Source organism: Coccidioides immitis (assembly GCF_000149335.2).
Source record: "Coccidioides immitis RS genomic scaffold supercont3.2, whole genome shotgun sequence".
NCBI lineage: Eukaryota > Fungi > Ascomycota > Eurotiomycetes > Onygenales > Onygenaceae > Coccidioides > Coccidioides immitis.
Genome location: NW_004504309.1, coordinates 3,135,857 through 3,154,175, shown reverse-complemented (window position 1 = coordinate 3,154,175; position 18,319 = coordinate 3,135,857). Strand labels below are relative to the sequence as shown.

Here is an 18,319-nt window from a genome sequence, read left to right as displayed (position 1 = left end):
TTTTTAGACTTAGATGATACATATGACATCCCATATGTGGCTGGCCCAGATTTGACCCTCCAGCTTATAAAAGATGGTATGGTACAAGTGGGCTGCAAGCATAATAAAGAATAGTTCATTTACCCGCGGGCTCAGGCTCGGTATCACTTTGCATCTTGACCATTCCTGCTTCTGCCTCTTTGGCCCTAGCCTCACGCTTCATTTGCTTTTTACTCTTTTTTCCAGTCAGCTTTGGAGGATCAACCTTGGCTGATGGCCATTTCTCTCGACATTTTCGCTCGTCTTCCTCTGACCAAGCGCAGGGTAGAACAGCAAAGACAAGGTAGGATGTGTGCGTTTTAAGCTCGGACTCAGAACGATGGATGACTTTCCCCTGTTTGAAGGAAGGTATCGAGGGCTTCACTTGTTCAGGCTGGGTTTGAAGCATGGACACTGGGGTGGCGGACTTCGTTTGCGCTGCTGCGCTGTCTGGGGCGCTCGTGTCTTTTTCGCCTTTAGGCCGGTTGGTGCTGTCTGTTTCGCTGGGAATTTGGCTTTCTCGTATCATTTCACGAAGCGCTTTGGCTTGCTCTTCCGCTCGGAGCTTAGAAAGCGCTTCTTCGACGTTTCTTGGACCTGGAACAGAACCGCGGGTTCCTCCATCGCATTCGACACTGTGAATTTCTCTTCGCACTTCGATGTTGCGGTGCATGACTTCAACCATGGATATGGAGAGCCAGGAGTGCTGTCTCAGGGCGCTGATCGTTTGCTGGACCTGTTCAAGGCACGGAGAAAATGTACATATATGTACGGGGGAGGAGGGATCCAAAGGCGATTCGGAGCCGTCTGAAGGGTTGCGCACTAGGTGTTTGAGTGCCAGCCATGGAGCTGGAAGGTCGAGAAAGATAGCGTTTGCTTTGGGCGATTCGCCATTCCACGGTGGGCCCAATAGGAAACCGTCATTATATACATCTCGGTGATTTACGCGAACGATCCCTTCTAGACCATGGCCTCTGATCTCGTCGCGGACTTTCTGCACTCGAGTCTTGTGGAATTCAAAGCTGGAGACTTGCCCCAATCGCCGTCTTTTCGGGTTGTTGCTGTCAGACGGATACCCGTTGAAGACTGCTCTGGCGGCTGCATGGGTGAAAGATCCGCTTCCGGCACCTGCTTCTATGATAGAGCTACCAGGGCGTACTCGAAGGCGATGAAGGATGTAGCTGTAGTCTGCCGTATACACGACTTGCGTTCGATGCGGGAGCGAGGACGTCCACGATTCAGGCGTAGGTCGCAATAGGTGAATAAACCCGCTGGTGGTGGCAATGGCTTCTGTCGTCCTCGACTCTTCGTTGGCTTCTGAAACGTCGAGTTCGTCCGCCTTTCTTTTCAACGATTTCGCCCCGTTTCCATTCTTGGGCTTTCGGCCTCTCGAACCGGTGTCAACTTTGGAGGCGATGATCTGGGATCCCCATGGCTTGTTTATTAACGTGCTGTGTGGGAAGGAACCGTATCGCGTGTTCGTCACTTTTCCTTCTTTGTAGCCCAGGTTCTCATCGTCGTGTGTGCTCAGGATTGTGGGCGTGAGAAGATTGCGACGGAGATGGAGGATGGCCAGCGACCCTTCTTCGGCGATGGGCTCGGAGGACAGAAACGGGGAAACCATTGCGCCAGCGATGACACTGGCCGCTCACTCGTCAGATGCTTCCCATTCGTGGGTTCTCGCCTGGTTGAGGAGAAATTTTCCTGCAAAGCTTTCCAGGCTGCGCCGGCGAGAGGCCTGCTTCGAATCCCCGCCAAAAAAAGCAACCAAAATTTCCTCCACCGCGTCCGGCTTAGTGCCACATCCTCCCGCGAGCAGCAAAAAAGAAATCTACAAAAACGCCGCCGATTCCACTCTGTAACCTAGCTTTTCCTCGCAGTCCAAGAGTGACTCATTCGCTTCCTTCATAGCCGCCCCTCAATCCCGCGGTCTTGCTCTCCTCCCGTCTATATATGCTCCTCTTCCGTCGCACCCTCTCCTCGCTGAGCCCCAAGCACGAGCTTCTGTCGAGTTTCCGCCCCGCCCTATTGAGATCGTTCAGCATTTTCCCCGCTATGGCCGCCGCGCGTGAGCAACCACCGTGGAAGCAACCCTCTCCCAGCCCCGAATCGGCCTCAAAGCTGCCACCGTTGAAGCTATGGAACTCGTTGACTCGATCCAAGGTCCCGTTCGTTCCCCTCGATCCCACCGGCAACAAGGTAACGTGGTATGCTTGCGGGCCGACGGTATACGATGACGCCCACCTGGGACATGCGCGCAACTATGTGAGCACAGACATACTTCGAAGACTGTTGCGTGATTACTTCAAGTTCGACGTTAAGTTTATTATGAATATTACCGATGTGGACGACAAGGTACAAAAAACACTTGATTCTTTTACCAGTTTCTTGTAGGAGAGGAGTCATAGCTGATTGGCAATAGATTATCACAAGAGCCAGACAGCAGCATTTGTTTATGGAATATGTCACGTCCCATCCTACCATCGATGATTCAGTCGTCGAAACTATCACATCCGCCTACGAGAGCTACGTGAGAAAGAACCTGCCCTTGCTGGAGCACGTCCCGATACCGAAAGCGTTCCCTGAGGCGGTTGAAATCAAATATGGATTTGTGCTGAACGGTGGAGCTCTCGGTGGAACTGGCAAGCCGGGAGATGCGGAAGCTAAGATCAAGATGCACATAAGGACCGCGACTTCGGCAGCCAAGGCACTATCCGATATCATTTCTGATCCGAATGCAATGCTAAGCGAGACATTCTATGACTTAGCGCAAGACGTTGTGCTGCCATATCTGGACAACCTAAAAGGACCGTCTATTCGCGGCGAGGATTACTCGATCTTTACAAAGCTAAGCCAAAGGTTTGAGGACCGGTTCATGGAGGATGCTCGAGCTTTAAATATCCTGGATGCGGATGAAGTCACCAGAGTAACCGAATTCATCCCCGAGATCGTCAGTTTCGTGGAACAAATAGTCCAACACGGATTTGCCTATGCCACTGCCGATGGATCCGTCTACTTCGATATTGCTGCATTCGAAGCCGCGGGGAATCAGTATGCCCGCCTGGAACCATGGAATAGGAATGATACTGCACTCCAGGCTGACGGAGAAGGTGCTTTAATCAACAAAGCAGTGGAGAAGCGATCGAAAGCAGATTTTGCCCTCTGGAAGGCATCCAAGGCTGGCGAACCGAGTTGGCCAAGCCCTTGGGGACCAGGTCGTCCCGGATGGCATATAGAGTGCTCTGCTATGGCATCTGCCAGACTTGGAAAACAGATGGATATTCACTCCGGTGGCATTGACTTGGCATTTCCTCACCACGACAATGAGTTGGCGCAGAGTGAGGCTTATTGGCACAAAGGATGTAGTCACGATCAGTGGGTTAACTACTTCCTTCACATGGGCCACCTGTCCATTCAAGGTTCCAAAATGTCGAAATCTCTCAAGAACTTCACCACCATTCGCGAGGCCCTCGAAAGGGGAGACTGGACTCCCAGAAGTCTTCGCATTGTGTTTTTAATGGGAAATTGGGCAGACGGAATTGAGATCACAGAGGACCTCGTAAAGGCAGGAAATGCTTGGGAGGAGAAGTTGAATAATTTCTTCCTCAGCGTAAGAAACTTGGCGGCCGAGAACGAGCTATCATCGTCAACAGACGACTCTTTGGCGCTTCAATTGAAAGCTGCGCAGAAAGCCGTGCATGACAGCTTGTGCGACTCGTTTAACACTGCTGGCGCCATGATAGCAATTTCGGGGCTTGTTACGCAGTATAACAGCGCCGATAAGTCAAAACTAAATGCTCAAGACGTCCAAGACGTTGCTAAATGGGTTACTAGCATGGTTAATATATTTGGTCTAAACGGCTCGGCTATGCCAGCTTCAGAAGAGATCGGTTGGTCTGGTATTGAAGTTCCAGAAGCCGCCAAAGCTTTCCTTTATCCTTTGTCAGCCATGAGAGACGTTCTTCGGGAGAAAGCTCGAAGCAAATCTGGCTTCTCCGTGGACACTATCAAGTCAGTTGCGCAGACAGGAGAAGAAGCTTTGAAGCAGAATCCAACCCCTTCCGAGGAGGCCAAGCCATACGAGAGGGTGCTAAGCGATTTTTGCACCAAACTCGAATCATTTGAACAGTCAGACACCGTCTCTAAAGAAATTTTGGCTCTGTGCGATCGTTTGCGGGATGTCGATCTTTTTGATCTTGGAGTATATCTTGAGGATAGACATGAGAAGCCAGCGCTCGTTCGAACGGTCTCGAGAGAGCTAATGGCAGCGAGGGAGGAGAAAGTGGCCCGCGCAAGAAAGAAGCAGTTAGAGAGAGAGGCTAGAGAGAAAGAAGCTAGAGAAAGGGCGGAGAGGGGTAGACTTAGCCATTTGCTTATGTTCCGGACAAACGAATATAGCGCGTGGGATGAAAATGGCATCCCGCTCAAGGATGCTGCAGGAGAGGATCTGAATAAGAACAGATATAAGAAGCTGAAAAAGGAGTGGGAGAGGCAGAAGAGGGAACATGAAGCCTGGTTAGCCAAGCAACCAGGCTTGTAGAGTATGCGCCCTTCACCGACGTCTGAGGAATGGCAATTATAGTGCATTTTTGTTGTCCTGATACCCCTATTTACATAAAGTAAAAAGAAGAGTTCTTTGTGGTTTGAAACAGTAATTTCTACACTCATAGTTTATTCTGTATGTATTAAAGCCCCCTCAGACCATATCTATAAACACAGGGCTGTTGTATTGTCAGTTAGACGACTCATGCGAACCTTTAGCTTGATTGTTGGTTGAGTCACACAAGAGCAATTGTGATGGCAATCTACCCTTGTCCTTGCATTGTCCCGTGTTGCCTACGAATGTGGACCAGGAATTTTGACCATCTTCACGGACTTAAACCGGATATCCGGCTTTTATCCCATTAATAATGCTTAACCCCGAAGGCTACGCTCGCTGGTTCAAGCAAAGATTGCAGGATGTCAGTGAGATATATAAACCAGTGTGATTTCCAGTGTCCAAATGAACGTATCTCATCTCATCGCATTAATACCTCCTACTTCAAGGGACCATCTTCCGCTGGAAAAGCTCTAGAATACCTAGCGTTGCCTACGTGATCATACCGCCCGTATATCCAATTGCAAACATGGCGCCCCGTGTGTGGTTGATTACTGGCTGTTCGTCCGGCTTCGGGAAAGAGATTGCTATTCAGGTCCTAGAACGAGGCGATAAGGTCATTGCTACTGCACGCAATGTTTCCAGAATCGCTGCGCTGAGGGATGCTGGTGCCGAGGTTCTCGACCTCGACGTCTCAGCGGGTCTCAAAACCATCGAAGAAACAGTCAAAGCCGCCCACGATATATACGGAAGATTAGATATCCTGGTCAACAACGCAGCATTCGTTCAAGAAGGTGCCGTTGAGGAGTTAAGGTATGCCCAGGCTATCACTCACAAACATTCCCTAATTCCCAGGGACCTAGCTAACAGAGTATAATAAGTCCCGAAGAGGTCCTTTCATGTTTCAACACCAATGTCTTTGGTGCGTTAAACGTTGTTCGAGCTGTTGCCCCCTACATGCGACAGCAGGGAAGCGGAATAATAGCAAATGTATCGAGTATGGCGGGATGGATTGGAATTCCGGGTTGTGGAGTTTATGCCGCTACCAAGGCGGCATTGTCTTGCATCTCAGAGGCCTTGACTCACGAATTGGCCCCTTTCGGCATCACTGTGACAGCAATAGAACCAGGATACTTCAGATCCAATTTATTGCAGCTGGGCAATCGAAATCGACCGATGAATCGCCTTGCCCATTACGACGGAACTGCGGCCCACGAGACTGCAGATCATCTTGACAAGGTTAATAACAAGCAACTTGGAAATGTGGTCAAAGGCTGCAGCGTCATTATTGATGTCTTGACTCAGAGCGGGACGGCATCCGCTCGTGATATTCCTATTCGGCTGCCACTTGGCTCGGACATGATTCAGTGTGTTGGGACGAAATGCAGGGAAACCTTGGCACTTTTGGATGAATGGAAAGACATAGCCTCATCAACAGGCCATGATGATGTGCAGTGAAAAGTGCCTGGCACCTGTTTTAGTTCTTTCTATTCCATTCATGTGTGTCTATTTCATAGAATGAAGAAAGCAATGCCATTCCGCACGGTGAATAACTACGCAACTTGGGATTTGTAAAGTTCAGACAAAAAAGGGCTGCGATCGACAGGACATGATGCTCGTGTTTCTTTAGTTACGTCATAATTACACTTTGCGGATCCTTTGCATAAACCTAAAACCTTAAATCCCAATAGCTTAATATCACGTGACTATGGGGTTTCTTTTCCAACTCTACTCTTGTATCCAATTTCACCATTCAGTCAACGCAGTTTTGGGCTTTGGTGTAGCATTTACCCTGTTACTCAGCGCTCTATATGTTATGACTTGTCAAATATAGCTCAACGTTTAGAATTGACGGATTAGTTCATTGCATTGTGACTGCGAGATTGTCAAGCGCCATTGGCTGGCAGGAAGTCTTGGAAGGGCGCAATGTTCCCTCCAAGTCCCGCGGCTCAGCTGAATCTCGAAGCGCTTAGCGGTATCTGCGGGTATTTCTTCTTACCTCCTTGAAATATTTGTTGGATTGGCGCCATATATTTAAACAAAGCTCCCTAACTGAATATTCTCTAGCTCCATCTCAATCGCTTGTTGGGTCGTCGTATTCTCTCCTCAGATCATAGAAAACTTCCGTCGTGGATCCGCCGATGGGCTCTCACTTTTATTCCTCGTCATCTGGCTGGCTGGGGATGTCTTTAACATCCTTGGTGCAGTCCTTCAGGGAGTGCTCCCGACTATGATCATCCTTGCGGTTTACTATACGCTCGCCGACATTGTTTTATTGGCTCAGTGTTTCTACTACCGGGGCTTCACGCTATCAGATCACAGCCTGAAATCCACTCAAGGCGCATCATCGGGAAACGGCCAGGCGCAGGAGCAACAACGCCCACTGTCGCCAATTCAGACGGAACGAACAGCACTCCTCCCACCTCATACCACACACCATGGCCCTCAGCAGCCACAGCGCCATCCTGTCGATCGCCGCACATCTATAGCTTCTCTCTCCTCGATTTCCGAACGTTTAGGGCTGGTCGACAGCACTCATCTTTCTCCCGCAATGCCGCTCATTGAACCTTCTAAACCATCCGTTCGCGCCATCTCGAAACCTACAACTACAATCCAAAAGCTGGTGTGGAACTCTTTTGCCATTGCACTCGTCTGCGCCGCTGGTATACTCGGCTGGTACGTCAGCATGCGTGCTACATCACGCAGTAAGCGACAGCCCGAGCATCCCGCGCTGACTCTCGACTCCCTGGGCCAAGTATTTGGATACCTCTGCGCAGCATTCTATCTGGGTAGCCGTATCCCTCAGTTACTATTGAATTGGCGCCGAAAGAGTACAGAAGGAGTGTCTCTTCTCTTCTTCCTTTTCGCCTGCGTTGGAAACTTAACCTACGTGCTCTCGATATTTGCATATTCGCCCATCTGCGCGGACACGAGGGGCCATTGTCAGCCTGGTGAGCAGCGAAGGATATATGGAAGATATTTACTAGTCAACGCATCATGGCTATTGGGTAGCTTGGGAACACTGTTTTTGGATCTGGCGATTTTCGCGCAGTTCATTATGTATCGAGAGAAAGAAGAAGAATATGACGATTCCATGATCAGATGAAAAAAAAAAAAAAAAAAAAAAGGAAAAAAAGGAGCGTTTCTGTTGGATTTGAATGGTAGAGGCGTCTGAGGCTGTGCTTATTGCACGGAATGTACAATATAGGAGAAAAATGGTTCATTGTATCATATTGTGAACTTGGAAAGTTTGGGCGGGTTACTTGATGTTACTTTGAGCTATTGCTTCGTGAATGACGTATACTATTATTTTGTTTGATCATTATAGGGAGTCCGGGGAGCACGCTGTTTGCCATGACAAATGAAAAGAACTTGAAGTCATGTTTATTCATTGGACAAGCTTGTCAATTCTCGATCTCAACATGTAGCTGGAGTTGAAGTTTTCTGTTTATTAGAATACATCTTTGCAGCTGACTCCAGATCATTATCGGGCAATAAAGCAAGAAAGGCCAGGTTAGGGGGTGAAAGGCAACCTTGCACTAGCTTTCAAGTTATTTCACCTAATTAACCAAATCCGAACCCCAAAGCGCCTTGCGTGACGAAGAATGGTAAAAAGAAAAAGAAAAAGACTATATGATCGGAGATTGGTACGCGTCGCGTCGTAATATTGATTTAATGTTCTAGTCGTCCGAAGGAGGATGCTCTTGAACTGGCCCTTTACTGACTTCGCTCCAATTAGTACTCAATGCCGTCCCTTTGCTCTCATAGTAACTCTTCATCATCGCGCGCCTCGTATCGTCATCAGCATTAGCATAGAGTTTCTTGAAGAAGCCATCGACCGGATCACCAGAGTTGTATTCCTCGAGATCGGAATCCATATCTTCATCCTTGCCTTGGTCTCCACTGTTTGATTTCTTCTTTTTGCTTAGATCTGCTGCTATTTTGTCCCAATTCTTAGCGCCACCACGAGCAGACGTGGGATACGAAGGTGCCTTGGTTGGAGCCGAAGTGGGAACGGACGGGAGAGGAAAGCTTGAAGATGTGGTTGATTGGGGTGCGGGACCCGTAGTTCCTTCTAGGGATGCCCACTTTTGGCCAGGTTGTTTCTTATGGAGAATAATTTCAATCTTAGTCGACATGATTGAATATCTGGAAGCTGTGGTATCAACAGCAGCGTATAACGGGTCCAAGTCAAAGGTAAAATCGGAACCGGTGCTTGTTGGGAATGAAATTGATAACTGCAAAGGTGGAAAGGTCAGTACATCCGGAATGAAACATAAAAAAATCGAAGGAGTCGTCATACAGAGTGTTCTTGAATCTCAATTTCGGCTTTATCCTTTGGAACACCCTTCGCGTATAACGTAACGACCACAGTGTTATGATTCTGATACCACTCATGCCTGTGCTTTGCGGTTACGGGCCCTTGAGACGTAGACACTTGAGCAGATTGCGATTGGCTTTCAGAAGGTGCGCCATGGGCAGCTTTACCAGGTGTCTCTTGCTGGTTCTGTTGTCCCTGCGTCTTGTTTTCGACTTGCAGCGATGACGGTTCAACGCCACTTTCCATTTCTCGCAGCTGAGCCTGATGCAATTCTTTCAACACCCCTGTGTCGGGAACGACGACGCTAGGGATTTCCGCAATGGTCACATTCGCTTTCTCATCCCCAGGCGCTAGTTTACTAAGTTGAGACTTGACCTTGACCTCCCAGATCTGCAGCTCCTGGTCCTTGACGCTGCTATCACGAGTCGCCGCTGTCGCATCCGTGAGTCCCATTGCCGCCATTGCCTTGTCCTTTGAGTTGGTATCAGCAGCATTGCCCAGCTTATTCCTCAGTATCTTAAACAAGAAATCGGCATCTCCGAATCGGCCCAGCTGATACAGGACAATAGCTCTTCTCATTTGACCCGCTATGATCAACTCTCGTCTTGCGCGCTGAATACCAAGAGCTACCGCCATCTCAGCATCTCGAAGAGCCGCTTCGCCGTTCGGTCCTCCATCCTCTGGTTTCAGGCGCGAGAACGCGGTTGACCGTTTGACGTAGTAATTTGTCGCGTGGGGGTTGACCGTCAGGGCCCGTGTGAAATGTTTTATGGCAGATGGAAAGTCCGAGGCAGTCAGCGCCTTTGCACCCTGGGCAGCGTCATCCATTTGGAAAATTAGGCTGGTTTCGGGCTGAAGCGGGAAGAGCAAGCAGGCGTCAGGACGAAGGCGGGGCGTAGCTGTCTCTGGGTTAGCAGCGTCATGGTTTGTAGATCCGCTCAAGAGGTGTGAGAGTTCAATACCAACTTGAGATGACCAAATGTAGCAATGGAAATAATCATCAGGCCTAGAAGTGGGAAATGCTGAGGCCTAGGATCACGAGTCTTCACTTTGCTACTAATTATGTTCATCAAAATGCTCCTGATCACTGTTGTTGGTTCTGGCAGCTTCTGGTAAATTGAACTGGTGATCACGTGGTTATGATCCCCCCCAAAAGTCTCATTTAGCTGATGAGATCACGATTGTATTGAACGTGTCTACTCCGTATTGTGGATGACATCTAGTTATCTGTCTTCAAAGGAAAAGAAGAAACGCCCTGGATAAACTCCAAAAAGAAACAAAGGAAGGTGGGGAAAAAGAAATAAAAAAGAAAAAGAAAAATTGGAGGTCCAAACTCATGCCGTTCACGCTAGCTATGCATCTGAAATAGCCAAAGACTTGGTGGGAATTAGGGTGGGCGTGGGCATCAATCATAGAATATCTTCATTTCCAAATTTCTTTGCGTAAAGTCCAAGGGCCCGAACTGGCCAATAGAGCTTATAGTTAGGGTAAGAGATCATGCTGTAATCAATTTTTAGCAGTTGCTTTCGCCTTGAAATCGAAATGCCTGACAACGTACCATGACTGATTGAAAACACCTTCAATGCCTTCTTGGAGCCATTCTCCATTAGGCTGCTGTTTCAGCATGATCACGTTCATTGCTCTCCGGAGTGGTTCTCGGTTCGGGTAGCCGGCTTCCATTAATGCAAGGGAAGCCCATGCAGTCTGCACCACCTGTGATGTTTTTGAATGAGTGTAAGTTTTCGACACGGAGCTGTGGTATGATTCGCCCCAGCCACCGTCCGCCATTTGCTTATCAAGGAGGAACTGGCACCCGCGACGAGCTCTCTGGCTAGTTTCGTAGGTTTCGCCAACCATTGCAAGAGCTTCCAAAGCAAACATGGCCGCATATGTGAAGCAAATCCCCCAGCTACCATACCAGCTCCCGTCTGGCTCTTGTGCTCGCCGGATATAGGCAACAGCTTTATCTTGAGCTCTCTTTATATCGTCGACTCGGTAATCTGGGTAAAACCTACTAAAGTATGACAGAGCAGTGATCGCTGCCGCTGTGCATTCTGTAAAATCGCTACCAACTATAACTCCGTTGAAGACCTCGGCAGCATTCAGGAACTCAATATGTCGAGACGCTCTTGTAGGCTCGTAGTCCGCGAAGCCACCAGTATCATGTTGCATCTCTAGAAGTGTGTCCACCGCGTCCTTTAAGCGGCGTTGAAGTATCAAAGGAGTAAATCCAAGTTGGTTCTGCAGCTGAAGTACGGCCCTGAGAGCTTCAGCAGTGCAATCACTGACGGTGTACCCTTGAACCTTGGTGCTAAATGGCCAAGCTCCCTTTGCCCGGAAGCGATAACACTTTTCTTCCTCTGGAATATTTTCCAGCATTTGATGGGCTTCTAGAAACTCAAGGGCCTTCATCAGCATTGGCCGCCACCTTGTGTCATTTGCAAATCCAGTCACAACCGCCGCTTGTATTATGAATGCAGTATCCCAAACCTGGACACCATTAGTACCATTCATCAGCATGCCCTCACTTTTCATCCACAGGAAGTCATGTAAGCGATCCAGATGGCGATGGACTGGGAAGCTTCCAGGACCATCATGAATGTAACAGCAAATAGTATTCATGGACGCATTGACTGGTCCCAAATCGGCATAATCTGTATTTTCGTCTTCACGCTGGATTAGATACCACACCCGATCCTCTGCTTTTTTCACAAGAGCCGGCCATCGGAGGTACACATTCCAGATATTGACAACAAACCAGAAGATAACGTTCAAAATCCAGGACTTGGGAGAGTGATTATCCTCTTTTGCAATTGTGCCTCTGTACGAGGCGAAGCTAATGGCTTCATATGGTTCTGTGTACAGCTCTTGTCGTAATTGGCTTGTGAGACCATCCAGAGGGTGAGAAAACCGTCTAGAGTAAATATATGCCATGGGAAGAAAAACTTGCCGCATGTGAACCCACCACCGCCACGGAGCGAACGGAACCCAGTCGGGCAGGAGCCTGGCATGCCAAGGGTTAGCAAGGGGTGGAAATTAAAATGCGACAAAGAGAATGTTGCACCAACCACAGTTCTGGGGGCAAAGGATTGACACATTCCCACTCCATCACGCCCAACACACTAAGCCAGAACTTCGCCCAATGAGGTCCATACACTGCGCCACCGAATTTGTGAAGCAAACCACGGGCTTTGATCATTCGAGGGTCTTCTGCACTGGCACCCAGGAGGCGCAGTGCTGTATAGTTCATTGCAGTGCCGAACACGGAGCTGTGGGCTTCAATATGGAGACCCCAGCCGCCATCTTTGGGGTGCTGGCGTGCGAACAGGTACCGTTTGATCTCTGTCGCGAACTGTGGAGGAACGGATGTCCCGGTCACGTACCAGGTGACAACCAGACCGGGGAGCAAAAACATAGGACCGCCATACTCGCAGGCCCAGTTCCCTGGGGGTAATTGCAGGTGTGACAGGAACGAGAGCCCGTTCTCGGCGGCTTCAACCGGAGATGTAGCACGAGGTAACTCGGGAAGGCCCTGTTCAAGAAAAAGTCTTGGATTAGTAACAGGAAGGCCGCAGGGCAGGAATGTACCACAAACAGTTGGGAGGCCAAGGTGGTACTTATCAGCGATGGACTGGGGCCACTGCTCCAGCTCCCGCGCCGCTGTCAAGTAGTGCCAGGTTTGTCTTCCACAATCGTTGAGTAGACGCCACCTTGAATAGTCGGTCTGGTCGTCCGCTCCACCCTGTCCGGAACGCACGGAGCCATTCTCATTGGCCGCTCTTGTGTTTCGGCCCGTCATTTTAGTATTATTATTAGTACCAGTCAAAGCGCAACCAATCTCGGTTCGGCGAACTTGAAACTGCGGCGTGGACCAGGTGGCACCTGAAGCTTAATCGACGATCCAGGAGAACGCCAAGCCGTCAAGGCTTGCGGTATTTATTAGTATCGGCGCTAGTAAGATTGAACCGGTGATCGGGAAAAGCTTGATGTGACTTGGCGCCAAGCTGCAATCTCCGACCATCGCAGCACGCAACATGGTGTAAGGATGCCATTTAGAAACCAAAGTGACCTTCTCGAGATACCCCAGCTCTTCACTTGGCACAGGAGAACTCCGGATATGATATCATGCTGGGAGCCAATGAATATGAATAGTGCTTGCTTTCTTGTGATGTGGTTCTCCGACAGATTCACCAACCATGAGGTGAATGACCAGGTTCCAAAGGGCCATTAACCATGGGATGTCTGTAGTTCCCGGGCATGCAGAGGCTATTCATTGCCACTGCAGCATACGGAGTAGAGAGATCTATCTTTACTGTGCAGCCCTGATAATTGATAAAAATTGCTGTGTACTTCTCCGGATCCCATAAAAATTGAGCCGCATCCATTGCACGTGCCGCGCGGGAAGGAGCCGCAACGACGACCTGTCCCTCCGTCAATCGCCTTCGTGGGAGAGCGACGAGATCTCACGCTGGGGTTCGTCGTGCCTTTTTTTTTTTTTTTTTTTTTTTGCAATGCCCGCTCTTTCTGGCGACCCGAAGGACGATGCAAACGGCCGCCCTCATCAGGAAAGAGTCAAGCAGTTCATCGAGTCTACGCTTGCTTCCGTTCTCGATGAGCTGTCAAAGCCTGACGGGCGGCCGTCAGTGACGCTGAAACGCCGGTCTAAACGGGCTAACAATTGCTCATTGAACGAGGAGACTGGGGCATTGCAAGTAGATACGAATGGCAGGGAGTGGAGTGTTACATATTCCTGGCCCGGAAAGACGGTAACCGATGCCTGGAAATTTGGTAAGACATCATGCACCCCCTTTTTTTCAGAGTTGCAGACTTCCTGGGACTCTATCGGCCGTCTCAACTCTTTGTCTCATAATGTAAGTTTAGGTGTCATTATGCGGATTCTAGGGCACATTTCAGAAGCTATCGAGGGCAAATTTATCTCCTCCAAACGAGATATATACTACCTTGACCCAGCATACTTCGGTTCTCAGAGACTGGTGGATGGATATATTGATGATATCGCCTATACGGTTGGTGTCGACCGGGCGGCATTGCATGTGGTACATTGTGAAACTCGTTCCCTAGCCATGATACTCATTCCGGGGTTGACTTAAGTAGTCAGCAGCAGCGAAAGGGTTGACAGTTGGTCGTTACAAAATTAACCTCCAAAATGGATCTGTACTGAAGGTTGGGGAGCATGGCGAGGTTCATGAAGCCCTGCGCGAGCTCATGTAGAGGTGTGCTAACGGACGATATAGGGAATTCTTATCCCAAGGGCTCATGAGATAGTCGGATTTGACTTGTCGGGTGTCAGATGGATACTGATAATTGAAAAGGAGGTACATAAATATCCCAAAGGGAACAACGATGGTTTTTACTTTTTGGGTGACAAAATCATAAGTCTAACTTTGAACGAAGGCTGTATTTCACCGTCTGGCCACATCGAACTATCATGCGACATCGGCCGCAGGTGGAGGTATCTTGATAACGGTAAGAATACCTTCTACCATCAGCTTCCACCTGAGTGCTGATCCAGCATGGTTGTATGTAATTTTAGGGTAAAGGATATCCGGACCTATCCACAAGAGCTTTCCTCCGCTCAATATCTGAATGGAGGAACTCGCCTGCCCGTTTTATCCCAATATATGTTCTTGTGGACTGTGATCCAGATGGGATGGCGATCATGTCAACTTATAAATATGGATCCATATCCCAAAGTCATGAAAATGCGAATCTGAATGTTCCCGGTGTCGAATGGCTGGGGTTACGGGCTTCCGATACTGCCATACCTGGAAACGCGGATGTTGACCGTCCGCTTATTCCTATGACTCTTCGCGATAGGACCAGGGCCCAAGCAATGCTATCGCATAGTGTGATCTTCTCAGATGAGAGAGAGCAGGAATGGAGGCTAGAATTACAGAGAATGCTCATGGTGAATGCCAAGGCGGAAATTGAAGTGTTATATGAGAAAGCTGGTGGCATTGAAGGATGGCTGGACAGGAAGTTAAAAAGGTGATTCAGCTTGGTTGAGATTTATTTAAATATGATATCAAGTGCCCAGGTGAAAAGCAGTATCCACGCTTTCTAATCTGCATTTCCTAGCGCCTTACATGCAGTTCCCTTACCCAAAAAAAAGAAAAAGAAAAGACAAAAGTAAAAGACAAAAGTACTGGCTAAAGCGCTCGGCCAATGTCGAAGTAATAATCATCTTAGGTTTGTCCATGGGCGCAATGCCGAAAATCGAGATAGTTTTTCCCATAATGTAAGCAAAAAGAAGTAAGCATCAGAGGCCCAAGCTCCTTCGTACTTCCTCTCTCACCTTCTTCTCGTAATCGCTTCGCCTTTCTCTCCACATCTTAGCAGCCTCGATGTTTGCCGGGCTCTCGTCGTTCGGCTCCGCCAACATACTCATAACGCTGATCAAAATCTTTTCCACGCTTTGAATCGGGCTCCAGCGCTCCGACGCATGCTCATAGTGGTTCGGATCATCACCGGGCGGATGTAAGATGGAGATACACACCGAGCCATTCGGATACACTATATACACACACACAAAACAGATACCACGTCAGCAACAGACGACCCTCCGGAGGACGACAAAGAGAAGGGAGGGGGGAGGAAAAGGCAAGTAGTCTGCTTACCGTTTGGATGCCATACTCCTCCGCCTAGAAACTTCATAGAGGGAGGACTTAGGGGATAGTCTTTGGGAAATTTGAGCTCCGCGGCGAATATGCCGCCCTCGAAGGGTGTGCCTTCAGGTCCTTGGATCAGAGCCTCCCAGACAAACATGTCATCTTCGGAAACGGGCCCAGCTGTGATCCCGTCAGGCGGAGAGGTGGAGAGCATCTTGTATTCGTGGAATAGGCGCCTTTGCGCGACGGACGACGCCATGACGAAGGCGGGAGGCGGGGTTTTGTGAGAGGGCAGCTGAGGAGCGGTGACCTGAGGTGGATCGGTGCAGATGACGGACTATGTGTTTATAAAAAAGAATTTTATTAGAAGAAACTGTGTATTGGCGAGTTGTCCGTTGGAAAAGCCGAGCCAATTCGGTGGTTTGGGGGAAGCTTGAAGCTCACCTGGTCGAATGCTGACGGGAGTCGGCGGCAATTCGGAACGGTGAAGAATAAGGTTTGATGCTAAATCCGGGGCAATGTTATGTAATCCGCCCACTGCATGTTTGTTAACTAGTTAACTAGTTAATTAACAAGTTATCACTGTTCAAGATGATTGTGGTGGAAAAGCAATACATGAAAACATGGGTCATGTCGAGTGTCACTTCATCAGATATGCATTACTGCTTAGGCTTCAGAGATACTCCTGATCGTTTAATAAGCGTCTTTATATCCTTCATATCGTACAACCCTGATATCATATCAGGCTAGAAAAAGTCCGACCACGAATCGTCACCCTCCCCAGATTCTCCGGGCCACTCATCCTGATGATGATCTTGGAAAGTCTCCTCGTCAACTGGCTCTTCCCAGTAGCCGGGGCCCTGCTCATCGCAAGTAGTTTCGCCAGGACTAGCATCTTCCCCTTCATGTTGCTGCGGGACTTGGCTTGGATCTTGTTCTGCTGAGGCCCCGCTCCTCATCCCTTCGTAGCCAGCTAAAGTGCCAGCCCCAGCCATCCCTGCCGCAGCTCCGCCAGCTACACTTTCAGCACCTGCGCCACCGAGTCCAAACATCCCATAAGGTAGAATGCCAGGAGAACCGCTATGACGGCTGAAGTAATCAAAATCAATGCTGACAGCAGTAGCCAGCATTACTGCTCGCTGATCCAACGTCATAGGGGGCGGCGTCTCCCATTCAGGAGGTGCAATGTTTGGGTGAGCCTGCGCCCTCGCTGTCGCCTCTCGTAACCGTTGCTCTTCCAGACCGGCAGAATCCATGCGCAAGGCATATACGCCGGTATCAGTGAAGATTTCTCTGGCAAACCCTGCGAAATTGCGGTTGACGGAACCAATCAATTGCTCATTCGCGGTTCGGAGGGAGAAATCCCACGAAAGCACGGGTTCGTTGACGTAGGCAAATTGTGTTCGTTGGGCCTGCGAAGGGCCGCCCGATGCTAGAGATACTTGTGATTGTTGAGATTTCGATAAATCAGAACTTGAGAAAGAAATCGCTTGGGTGGAGAGTTTGGTTTCCTTGACTGGAGGCTCATGGAAAAGGAACAGATTGTATTTCCGCCGTAGTAAAGCCCACTCTTGTTGCGCTTCTCCGATCACGCGCATCTGAGAATGATCCAAAGTGGAGAGTCTAGCAACGCCTCCCGTAGGCCCCGCTGCTAAATGAACTGCTGCGGTAGACCGTGTCGCGTCTGCCGCTTCTAGAGGATCGTAAACTCGGATCCGCGAGTTTATCAAAGCAAACGGGCGGTGAAACTATTCTTGTTAGCCGTCAAACGCTCTTTTAGCTCCTGAAGATAAAACTAGAATTTTTACATGCCCGTAATACTTCGTTCTGGTGTATATCAAAAATGTGGGTGACAAACGGTCGGTGAGTATGAAGAAATTGGCGGCCCATGATGGTTCCCATTCCAGTGTCTTGTTCCGCCATATACCCCACATGATTTCCATGAGCATCAAGGATCGTATATCTATTTGCTTGTTCGAAACCACTAGACGAATCTTAATACCCTCTTTCCTCAATATGAAATAAGATCTAAAAACCTACAGCAGGACGTTCATCATCTCCAACTGTCTTTGGACCACCAATCCCGAGTTGGTCAATATTCGAGTCGCGGGGTGTCCATCTTTGAGCACAGCACTCGGGTCTTCTGGAATATGCACCGGCGCAAGTAAACTGTTATTTTGCGGATTGGTATCATGGAGCGTGGAGGAGAGAGCTTCAAGCGCTGACCGACCAAGCTCTGAGGGCTGGCCGGGCTGCTGTTGGGTATCATCACGCGGCTGGCTGTTTGACGGGCGCGCCCTCCTAGCTCGTTGATTAGGTCGAGGGAAGCTTTTCCGGATTGGGCGCCGCGAGATTCTGGGATCTCGCGATGATCGTGCGGTTCTACCGAGTGACAGGCGCGGCGTGCTGAGTGTTATTCGCCTAGGCCACATGATGACATCACACGAAATTGGAGCAGAAAAGATAGACAGGAGTATTGATCAGCCAGTGGATATCGAGGGCGCTTCTATCACTGGTAAAGTCCACTAGAAAGGCTTAAGAAATGGGAACTGTAGACACCACAGACTGTAGACTTTGTACTTGGATTATATTCAACTATGTTGCTCCAAGCTCTAAATAAATTTTGCGAGCATTTGAACAAAGTGATCCACAGCGTAGCTTTCCATTTCCAGGGCAAAAATTGTTCAGGGATCCGCCAACTTTTTGAAGGGGAACGTCTATATTTTGATACCCGTATTCTATTTTATACATCTG

At 49.0% G+C, this 18,319-nt stretch overlaps 9 protein-coding genes across 9 annotated transcripts; 4 read left to right on the top strand and 5 right to left on the bottom strand.

The window, feature by feature from the left end:
• Positions 1-115: 115 nt before the first annotated feature.
• On the bottom strand, positions 116-1,642 carry CIMG_06651 (tRNA (adenine-N(1)-)-methyltransferase catalytic subunit trm61; the record flags this gene model as incomplete). The annotated part of the gene is made up of 1 exon (XM_001242754.1): positions 116-1,642. The coding sequence occupies one exon, from the start codon at positions 1,640-1,642 to the stop codon at positions 116-118; it is 1,527 nt and encodes a 508-aa protein (XP_001242755.1).
• Positions 1,643-1,874: 232 nt separating this feature from the next.
• CIMG_06650 (cysteinyl-tRNA synthetase) lies at positions 1,875-4,667 on the top strand. The gene is made up of 2 exons (XM_001242753.2): positions 1,875-2,373; positions 2,441-4,667. Exons 1-2 carry the CDS (start codon positions 1,972-1,974, stop codon positions 4,556-4,558), a joined length of 2,520 nt encoding a protein of 839 aa, XP_001242754.2. The 5' UTR covers positions 1,875-1,971; the 3' UTR covers positions 4,559-4,667.
• Positions 4,668-5,060: 393 nt separating this feature from the next.
• CIMG_06649 (short chain dehydrogenase) lies at positions 5,061-6,165 on the top strand. Its single transcript, XM_001242752.2, has 2 exons — positions 5,061-5,428; positions 5,497-6,165. Exons 1-2 carry the CDS (start codon positions 5,145-5,147, stop codon positions 6,071-6,073), a joined length of 861 nt encoding a protein of 286 aa, XP_001242753.1. The 5' UTR covers positions 5,061-5,144; the 3' UTR covers positions 6,074-6,165.
• A 207-nt stretch (positions 6,166-6,372) lies between these two features.
• Positions 6,373-7,721, top strand: CIMG_06648 (PQ loop repeat protein; the record flags this gene model as incomplete). The annotated part of the gene is made up of 2 exons (XM_001242751.2): positions 6,373-6,600; positions 6,683-7,721. The coding sequence occupies exons 1-2, from the start codon at positions 6,542-6,544 to the stop codon at positions 7,719-7,721; spliced, it is 1,098 nt and encodes a 365-aa protein (XP_001242752.1). The 5' UTR covers positions 6,373-6,541.
• Positions 7,722-7,989: 268 nt separating this feature from the next.
• CIMG_06647 (co-chaperone SGT1) lies at positions 7,990-9,998 on the bottom strand. Its single transcript, XM_001242750.2, has 3 exons — positions 9,899-9,998; positions 8,919-9,835; positions 7,990-8,853 (listed from the first exon to the last, which is right to left on the bottom strand). The coding sequence occupies exons 2-3, from the start codon at positions 9,762-9,764 to the stop codon at positions 8,296-8,298; spliced, it is 1,404 nt and encodes a 467-aa protein (XP_001242751.2). The 5' UTR covers positions 9,765-9,835; positions 9,899-9,998; the 3' UTR covers positions 7,990-8,295.
• A 167-nt stretch (positions 9,999-10,165) lies between these two features.
• CIMG_06646 (squalene/oxidosqualene cyclase) lies at positions 10,166-12,735 on the bottom strand (the record flags this gene model as incomplete). The annotated part of the gene is made up of 4 exons (XM_001242749.2): positions 10,166-10,436; positions 10,495-11,940; positions 12,005-12,468; positions 12,532-12,735. The coding sequence occupies 4 exons, from the start codon at positions 12,733-12,735 to the stop codon at positions 10,346-10,348; spliced, it is 2,205 nt and encodes a 734-aa protein (XP_001242750.2). The 3' UTR covers positions 10,166-10,345.
• Positions 12,736-13,447: 712 nt separating this feature from the next.
• On the top strand, positions 13,448-14,949 carry CIMG_06645 (meiotic recombination protein spo11; the record flags this gene model as incomplete). The annotated part of the gene is made up of 6 exons (XM_001242748.2): positions 13,448-13,724; positions 13,818-13,993; positions 14,052-14,138; positions 14,192-14,272; positions 14,352-14,423; positions 14,491-14,949. The coding sequence occupies 6 exons, from the start codon at positions 13,448-13,450 to the stop codon at positions 14,947-14,949; spliced, it is 1,152 nt and encodes a 383-aa protein (XP_001242749.2).
• A 1-nt stretch (position 14,950) lies between these two features.
• Positions 14,951-15,960, bottom strand: CIMG_06644 (ubiquitin-conjugating enzyme E). Its single transcript, XM_001242747.2, has 2 exons — positions 15,575-15,960; positions 14,951-15,470 (listed from the first exon to the last, which is right to left on the bottom strand). The coding sequence occupies exons 1-2, from the start codon at positions 15,822-15,824 to the stop codon at positions 15,217-15,219; spliced, it is 504 nt and encodes a 167-aa protein (XP_001242748.1). The 5' UTR covers positions 15,825-15,960; the 3' UTR covers positions 14,951-15,216.
• A 243-nt stretch (positions 15,961-16,203) lies between these two features.
• CIMG_06643 (scramblase) lies at positions 16,204-18,105 on the bottom strand. Its single transcript, XM_001242746.2, has 3 exons — positions 17,606-18,105; positions 17,378-17,549; positions 16,204-17,313 (listed from the first exon to the last, which is right to left on the bottom strand). The coding sequence occupies exons 1-3, from the start codon at positions 17,995-17,997 to the stop codon at positions 16,312-16,314; spliced, it is 1,566 nt and encodes a 521-aa protein (XP_001242747.2). The 5' UTR covers positions 17,998-18,105; the 3' UTR covers positions 16,204-16,311.
• Positions 18,106-18,319: the final 214 nt, after the last annotated feature.